Consider the following 9,305-nt stretch of genomic DNA (forward strand, 5'->3'; position numbering starts at 1 on the left):
GGGCTCAGTAGGGCAACACGATGGGTAGGACAAACTGTTGGAACACTCAGCAGCACTAATGCTATTCCTCCTAATAAACAGCCACACTTTCAGCTCTGTCTCCTCATCATTCACCACCATCACTGTAATATTTTATCTGACGAATTTTCATAATAGCTACAGTCCTAAATTCCGTCCTAACTGAAGCTGATTTCAGAGTTAGGATGTTTCTGTAATACAAGTCAGATGTATGTAAATAAACAAAATGTAAAACATAAACAAAGGATGCCCTGTGATGGACTGGCGACCTGTCCAGGGTGTATCCTGCCTTCCGCCCAATGACAGCTGGGATAGGCTCCAGCACCCCACCGCGACCCAGAAGGATAATCGGTTTAGATGATGTATGTATGTATGTATGTATAAACAAAGGATTTATTTTTAATGCGTTTCATACAAACAACTATATTGAAAAACAAAAACACTGTCTGTATTACACTGTGTGTGCTTCCACACTGTCAACTAACTGATAAAAAATATAAATAAACACCAAAATAGACGTATATTATGACAACAACAACAAGTAAGAGTCACTGCTGGTCTAAAATGCAGAAACTGACTTTTGGTAGAAAAGCAATGACAGTGGTCTAGTAGAAAATATACATTTTTAACCAAACTTTTAAAAAAGTTCATTAATTAATAAGTATAATTAACATTATACTGATATTTGAGGTGATTGAGTTGAAATATATAACTTTTGTTCTAGAAGTTGAATCAGATGCTTTGTTTCTGTTTGTATTGTTCAGGAAGCTTGACTCGGTCCACAGTTCACTTCTCTCTGGTTCTTGCAGAAAAGCTCTTGCTGGAATGTGCCACATGAACTACTAGCCCCAAAGTCTTCACCAGTGCTGTCTGCTGTGATGGACTCATTTCCTGGTGGTTGTGCTGTTTTTTAGTTGGTAGAAGAGAACATAGGCCTGACTGGACTGAAGCTGGTCTTCAGATATTTGGGTGACACTGCAAGAGAAGGCGAGCACAGCATCAGTTTTGTTTTTATAGATCTGTCATAAAAAGGCATGTTTTAAATTCGGCACATCACTGAGCGTGCCTTTACAAAGTAGTACCCAAAAGTTACAATGTCATAGCTGTGAAAAATACCATCTAATAGCAAAATCACATCACACAGCAAGTGTAAAAAGAGTGCCACACTCACCAGGAATCATTATAGCAGCACCAACCCTCCTCCTCCCGACAGGCAGCTGTGTAGTGTCCCATGTTCACTGTGCCCGCGTGGTTACACAGAGCATATAGATCATACAGCACTGGACCTACACACATTTATACACCTCTGTTCACATTCACATTTAAAAATGACTCAGTTACTGTTAAAAAAGCTGTGGAAAAAATTATAGTCAGGGAAAAACTTTAGCTGTCTGATTTTTAATGCCTTAAAGCCTACAGGCCCACACTTCAGTTTCCTACTATCAACTCACATATTAGTTTCACAGCCAAGTGATTCATAGCAGTTACCAAGTGATTCAAAGTAGTTGCTGAATAATGTATTAAGCCAGGGGTGCCTGATCCTGGTCCTGGAGTTCTACCAGCCCTAATCAAACACCAGGCATTCAGGGGCATCTGAGTATTAGAGCCCTGGTGTGATGGACCTAAACTCTCCAGGACCAGGATTGGGCACCCCTGTCTTAAGGTAAATAACCAAGAAAAAATTGTAGGGTTCATATGAGTTAAAGTTCGTCTTCATTAAGAAGAGTAAAGAGAAAGTTAGTCAAAAAAACAAATTTACACAAATTTCCTGACCACAAAAGACCTGTTTGATGTCTGAAGTTTCCTTCTTTAGTTTGCTCTGAAGCTACAAGACTAACATAAATGGACAAAAAGTACAGACAAAACACAGGCTTCAAGATGGCTGCTTTGACTTTTAGCTATGTCCTTTTTAATTGACATCTGTATGATATTATTAGCACCAAAATTTGGTTCTTGTCTCCTTGTTATCTGCCTTACCTGTCGCTTGTCTGTAGCCCCACCCTCTCTTTATTACTCCCAGCTGTGTCTGGTTCTGTTCAGTATATTTCAGCCCCTCTGATCTGCCTTGTCCCTGCTGTGCATTGTGTGTCATTGTTTTATGTATTTCCTGAATAAGTTATTTGACTTTGCTGTCCTTCCAGTTTAGTTTCTTGGTTTGTTTTCTGTTTTTCAGTTTCTAGTCTACTCGTTTTCTCTGATGTCTTGGTTTTGTTTCTTGTTCTTTTGTCAGGAAATCTCTGCTATGCTTGCTGCCTTAAACCTGAAGAAATTCACACTTGCATCCTGTTTTCATGCCTCCCTGGTTACACATATTCAGAAGTCTTCAAAAGAGACATGTCATCTGATTCAACTGCCAGAGGAAAAGAGTTTTCATATATATGTGAGTACATTTAGGGTAAGGGGAAAAATGCATCCATTTGATTTGTTTTTTACTGTTATTGCTTAAAGAAAATGTAAGTTTTATTTGTGTCTTTCATACTTAGGCCTATTCATTAGGCCCTACCCACCACAATCAACCGGTCCGAAAGGTCCTAAATCCAGATCACTGAGAGGGAACAACACTGGTACTGTGCTTTTGCAGAATGAGAACCTTGTCATGGTAAACCGGTTTAAGTCTGAGGCAGTTAGTTAAGTTAACAAGAATGTTTAGCCATATTGAATTCACTTTTTTAATATTTACATATATTAGACCAGGGGTGCACAAGTCTGGTCTTAGAGGGCCAGTGTCCAGCAGAGTTTGGTGGCTCCCCTACTCAAGCGGACCCACTAAACCTGGAAATTAGCAGATGAGTTAAATCAGGTGTTTTTGAGCAGGTAAATCACTCAACTCTGCTGGACACTGGCCCCCAGGACCGGAGTTGTGTACCATTGTATTAGACTATTTAGCAGTTTAGCTAGCCCATTCACACTGAAGTGATAAGGAGTGTTATAGCCAGGACTGCTTTTTGAATGAGGCACAATACAGAACAGTCTGTGAGACCAGATCTCATTTATATATACCTGTCTTACATTTACATTAACAAAAACAACCCAATTTTTTCTAAAGGATAAAGACAGACTGGAAATATTCATATAAAAATGAATTACCACTGTTTTTGGTGGACTTCAGAAAAAAAATGGACTCCAGGGAAAACAAATACAATACAGGAAAAATTGACCTTTTAAGGTTCATAGGCCCTTTAAGGTTTAGTGATCTTCACCACCACATGGACATGTGAAGGATACGTATGACCAGGATTTTAGGGAACCTCTGGATGGTCAGCCTTTTCGTGCTCTCTGTGCGACGATTACACCTTTCACACATCTAAAAGCACACAAAACACTAAGTGACCATACATATACAGCATTTCAGATGAATACAGATGAACTTGCAGACAGAGCACTGTACGTACAGGCGAATTCTCCTGTTCCAGTTTCTCTTCTTGCGAGAACAGATCTAAACACTCTCTCAGTGTGACAGTTACCCTGGAGTCACTCCTCTGAAACAGCAGAGATAAAGAAAGATGAGAGCAGGTATGTGCATGTTTCAGCCTGGGCCTAAAAGATGAAGCTTCTTTACCTTCGGGATCGGCAGCGACAGATCACAGAAGACATCGAAGGTGTTGGAGTAGTGGGAGCAGACGGAACAGTGCAGGGAGCTGCGCAGCTGCCCTGAGAACAGATCTATGATGGGTGAGAAAAGAACGAGAAAGGCACTGCTAAACTGCAAGGCAGAGTGTGGGGAATAGAAAGATTCTGCTGACTCCAGACACTTGGTTGTAAGTGTAAATGAACTGAAAACATTCATCTGACACTCAGTAGCTGCAAGCTCTCAGGACTATTCAAGGAAACTCTTATTTCACCCCGGTGCTCAGTCTTACTTTTTTTGCTATAAATCCCAGAGGGAAACCTTAGGGCCTTCTAGGCCTTCAGAAAAGGCCTAACCATTTCTGGATTTTTCTTTCTTGTGGCAAATCGGCAGTTACAGCCAAACTAGCTCTCTTATTGGTTAGACCTTCAGGAGCTGGACAGAAGGCCTTACGTGTTAGATTGACTATCAATATAATAAAGAAGTGGAAGTGGAATCATCCAAACATGTTTTGGTTTACAATTAGAGGGATCAATTTACTGAGAATAGTACTGTTCAGATGGGCATTAGTTTTCTATATGGTGGTGGATTAATGCCAGTTTGCCACATTCGCAATGTTTATGTCCAAATTACACAAAATAAGGTGGTATAAATGGCAGAGATAAGAGTGGCTACTTAATTTTATGCACTGAAAAGACTAAAAAAACATGTCAAAACAAGTTCACTCCCTGGTGATGCTACAGCCATCTGTAGCCGGGAGTCCAACAGAGCACAATTGGCCTCACTGTCTTTGGGTGGATAAGATGGCCTGCGCATTTCCCCACATCACCCAGCATGATGCTAGCCAGCTCAGACGTCTGTTAGCTGACATAACAGAACTGGCAGTTAGCACTTTCCTTTGAGCTGTCCAATGATGTTGCATTAGTGGCAGTTTGAAAAGATTCGGTGGCACTTCACAGGTCTCAGAGGAAGCCTCACCCTCCTAGCGCTGGTGGTATCATTTGACTGGGGGAGTCCTAACTAGTGGGTAGAATTGGATACATCTAAAGTGAGGTGAAAACTGGGGAAAAAGATTAATATAGTCAATATTTTGCTTACTCTACCAATTTGTCTTGCTTAAGTGAACATGTGGTCATTAGCATTGTCATTAGCCTGGGAATTCACAGCTAACAGTCAACATCACTGCATAAAATAAAACTGTTTCTGTAATTCTTACATATTTTTATGTTCTGAATTGTATACTTGAGGACGACAGCATATATTGGCTTGATCTTAGCCAGAGAACACAAGTGAAAGCTTCTTTAAGTGCCTTCATGCCTTAGAAACTCCTTTTCCATGGAATATGATAGCAATTTTACCAACATGCCATCTCACACTGGTTTAACATAACCTGGGGTTATACCTGTCTTTAGTTTTATTAAAGGAACAAGGCACTGGAATCTTTACTGATGTGGAAGTGCACAGCCTGTAAGAACAGCTGTCATGGTGAATTCGAACTGGACTAAAATCACTGAGAAATGCTGGTAAAATTGACATTTCTCTGCCTTCATATGTAAAACTAAACCTGTCGAAATAGTGCTGAAGTTTTTTATCATCCCTATATATACCATTGACTGTAAAAACAAGCAGTTTAAACAGGATGTTGTTAAATATTGAAAAATGGCACTTTAAGATCTAGAATTGTTCATATGCACCAGCGTTAGTTATCATAGTTAACATTGTATTGGAAATCCACTTGGAGGCTTGCAGAAATTAGCATTACTGTAAAAGTCCTTTATTCCTCTTTATTTTTGACTGTTTTGATGTTTATGGACTGAAAAGAAGGTCCAGCTCTAATAGTCACAGTTCGCCACTGACAAATCAAGTCCAGTTTCTTCTGTCGGTTCACCTAAAAAAACAAGAGAACATAGTAAAAGCTGACAGTCTGACAACCACTGCTTACCTACAATTATGCTGTCATCCCTGTCAAGATGTCTCTTCCACATTGCGGAGGCCTCCTCTGAAATCCTGGTTGGAATAAGTGGTTGAGGGTGTGAATGACGCTACGAAGCTGAATGACTCAATTCTATTCAAATGAGATTTTCTCAGTGTACCTGAACCGGGTGTAGGTGGGCTCAGGAGTGGGAGAGATGGAGTGACGCTGAGCAGGCCGCCGGTTAATTTCTGTATGCAGCTGGTCCAAAAGGAAACGCAAGAATTCCTGAGCATCCTGCTGACTGTGAGGAGTGAGAGAGAGAGCGAGGGAGAGATTTTTTACCTACATGTTGCACCAATGCACTGCTAAGAGTGATGTACATAAAAAATATATAAACTACACCAATGAATTTAGGATATTATATTTCAAAGTTTGCAGCTATGCCCAAAGTCATTACCCTTCCATATTACTATCCTTTACCTATACATTATACTCATATTACATAACTATTTATATGTGGTCTGCATACCCAACTATGTAATGAATTCCATTTACATTCAATTTAGATTCAGTATCGACAGGTTCCAATCTGCACTTTTGATTTTTTGTTTGTTTCAGTGGCAAAAAAGATTGTTTTTGTCCACAAAACTTTGTTTAAAAAAAAATATAAAAAAAAATTTCACCAATTTCAAATAATTATAAAATATCTCCTCTTCTGCTTACAAACACAAATGTGGTACAGATTAAAAGGGTCAATGAGCTACAAGTGAGTCATAAGTAATATCAAATACCAACACGTGGTTTTGTTACCACTGGTGACAACTGTAACTTTGGATGGTTCATATAAATGTAGTAATGTCATAACAGCAAGGGTATGCCATGTGAATATGAATTATTATACTGCACACCTGTAACCACTGAAGTAAGGCACTGCCTCTTTAAAGACACGATAGAACCTCCCAGGATTCACTGTGGTGTCTCCTCCATTTACATCCCACAGACCTTCTAACACTTTAGTGAATTCTGCAAAAGTGAAGAGATAAAGATGTTCTGTAATGGAGTGCAGAGGTGTAAGACTGAGCTCCTTGCAGATCACAGCTCTGCGGACATTAGTGTTTCCCCTCTCCTAAAGGCCCAGTCATATTAGTGCTTGCCAGAGAAATTTCGTGATCGAAAGTTCATTCATTTCAATGGAATTTGCCACCATGAGCAGTTTTGTGTCACAGACTTCTGGGGTGAAATTTTGTGCTACTTCTTTGGCTGTGTTGACCTCAATATAGTAGCACAGACTAACCAAAATGGAGGAATTGCTAATTTAAATGTTTTTCCTCACTGGCTGTAAGTAAACACATAAAAAAGACTTCTTGTAGTCAAGAGACTATATTATTATCTTTTGCAGTTTTAGACATGTTAGCCAGCTTGCTCACTGCAATGTTAGCTCATTGGCTAACCGCTGCTGTGCACAAATCACCTGACTGTCACCAACCACACCAGTTATCTGGTTATCTCTACTCTACACTAAACTGCAGATCAGCGTGTAGCACTACACTGCAGCAAATTTATCTGATATGTGTACAGTTTTGTGTTTGCTGCTTATAGTTAGCGATTTACCTAGCTTGTTAGCTGCACCAAAATAGAAGATATATTTTCATTGCAAATTTCTCGTATGACTGCAGCTTAGTTTGAATTGAACTCTCATAGGCCTTGCTAAATGGCTGATGAGTTAAATTAGATATGTCTAATGAGGAATCTAAACTCTGGCCCAAAAGGGACCCAGTTTCACATCTCTGCCACAGAGTACAAAGAGCACGTTACAGGTTAGACCTCACCATGATAAGCTATGAACAGTTAGGTAATTTATTCCACACAACTAAATCAAGTTCTGCAGCACATTAAGTGATGCAGTTCATAACAAGGTAAGCACTGCTGAACATATGAAAGTGGAGTGGAGAGCGTGAATTACTGTAGATGTGGGCTCACCATTCATCAGCTCTGGCTCTTGGCTGGAGCACATGTCCTGGAGGTAGGATTTAGTCAGGCAGTAATCTCTAAGACCCCGAGTGTGTGAGAGACACTGCACAATGGCGTTCAGGAAACACTGCAAGTCAAGACACGTGTGCACAGGGAGAGAGAGAATTTCATAACAGAAAAAGGAAAGAAATAAAAATATGTACAAAACTGAATTTTGTATTGTAACATACTGTGTTCCCCACGTTACGCAGTCCAACTTGCCCACTGCCCAATGGTAGCTCTTTCTGTGAGATGAATATTTCACAATTACACACTGAGCTTAGCAAAATGGTCAACATCCCAACCAGTGGTGTAACTACCACCAGTGTAGGTGTAGAGAAAATGCACAGGGGCCTGTAGTGCTGCTCCTGTGATGACCAGGCCACCCAAAGCCCTCACAGGACCTTCTATATTGCTACTTATGCAATTTTATAACAATGACACAAATACTTATTGTTTTCCACATGTCTGAAACAAACCTGGGGGGAGCTGCATGAGGGGTGGCTATTTGAAAATATGGATATCCAAACTCATCATAGCATTTGTTTACTTCAAGTATTTAAATAAGGCATGTTTTTCGTTTTTAGGTATGTAGCACCTCATGGAAAAGTGAGGGGGAAAGGTGTATTCATCAAAATACAAAATATGTCATCTCTGGAAGAAACTGGATATTGTTAAAATGGGACAAAATATACTTGGGTGGTCATGTACACATGTATTTCTGTGTGTGTGTGTGTGTGTGTGTGTGTGTGTACATATATATATATATAGAGAGAGAGAGAGCTAGAGATACATATGTCACTGTTGTCAGAACAAAACCTCTTTACAAGAAAAGGAAAAATGTTCTTAAATTTAAATGGAAGTAAATGGAGAAATATTTATTTCAAATTAATGTTGGACTGTCCTGACAGCAGCGATATATATATTTCAGATTATTTTTTGCACTTGGACCCATAGGATCATCACCTTTTGTATTAATTAAAGATCATTTTTGTATTATTATTATTATTATTATTATTATGATTGTGGTTGTTGTTGTTACTTGTATTAATCCTAATTACACCCTTGATTCCAGCTATAAACAATACAAATCAATGTAGTGAGCCACAACATAGTTTTAAAGGTAGTTTTAAATATAAATCTCCTCAAAATATCCTCCCTGGCTTTGCTCCCCAGGGACTGCACCCTGTCTAGGATGACTCCATTTATAGATCTCTGATCCCATTATCTCAGGCAGGGAAGACACATTCTTAGACATCACAGAGGTCAAGACCAAAGGCGTTTATCTGGCAGGAGGAGGGAGGGCTGTGGAACTCCTGTGGGTGTCTCTACATGTGGAGGCCATTTTAAAGACATAACTTCAGTTCCTTGGTGAAGCGTTCTTGTCTGTCTGAGGCGTTCTACAGCTACTGCTACTGAAGCAGCACGGCTCACCTCCCTGTCGGCCACCAGCAGCAGACCCATGAGGGATGTGTAGAGGACCGACTGAGAGATGTCTGTGCCTTCAGGCTGGAGGCCATTTTGGCTCAGCAGAGTTCGGCACAAGGCCCGACAGGAGTTATCCATGTGGTTGGAGGCTGTTCTCGGCATTTGGCTCTAGTACAGAGTGAACTCACGCCAGGCAGAGTGCACAGAGATGTGTGTGAAAGGCAATGTAGCACCAGCCTGAATTACCTGTGAAAGAATATCAGAGGACAGAAGATGAGCGATTTCATTTCATAAAGAACTGATTAGCCAGAATAGACATAAGTAACTGTTAATAATGCTTCCTCAAGGAGAGCTTTGGAAATGGTT

General features: G+C 40.1%; 1 protein-coding gene across 1 annotated transcript; it reads right to left on the bottom strand.

Annotated features, from left to right (window-relative positions):
* Window positions 1-891: 891 nt before the first annotated feature.
* Window positions 892-9,101, bottom strand: usp21 (ubiquitin specific peptidase 21). Its single transcript, XM_036591906.1, has 12 exons — window positions 8,946-9,101; window positions 7,703-7,756; window positions 7,482-7,599; window positions 6,410-6,524; window positions 5,680-5,802; window positions 5,529-5,593; window positions 3,578-3,681; window positions 3,411-3,497; window positions 3,244-3,322; window positions 2,526-2,633; window positions 1,190-1,304; window positions 892-993 (listed from the first exon to the last, which is right to left on the bottom strand). Exons 1-12 carry the CDS (start codon window positions 9,099-9,101, stop codon window positions 903-905), a joined length of 1,215 nt encoding a protein of 404 aa, XP_036447799.1. The 3' UTR covers window positions 892-902.
* Window positions 9,102-9,305: the final 204 nt, after the last annotated feature.

The sequence above is a fragment of the Colossoma macropomum genome, unplaced genomic scaffold (assembly GCF_904425465.1).
Source record: "Colossoma macropomum unplaced genomic scaffold, Colossoma_macropomum, whole genome shotgun sequence".
Classification (NCBI taxonomy): Eukaryota; Metazoa; Chordata; class Actinopteri; order Characiformes; family Serrasalmidae; genus Colossoma; species Colossoma macropomum.

Excerpts from the sequence above, each read along its gene's own strand:
- usp21 (XM_036591906.1), bottom strand. The coding sequence starts at position 9,101 with ATGCCGAGAACAGCCTCCAACCACATGGATAACTCCTGTCGGGCCTTG. Across the intron at positions 1,305-2,525 it reads TTTCGGACCGGTTGATTGTG|GTCCAGTGCTGTATGATCTA; the intron begins GTGGGTAGGGCC and ends AAATGTGTGTAG. Across the intron at positions 994-1,189 it reads TGCTGCTATAATGATTCCTG|TGTCACCCAAATATCTGAAG; the intron begins GTGAGTGTGGCA and ends CTTCTCTTGCAG.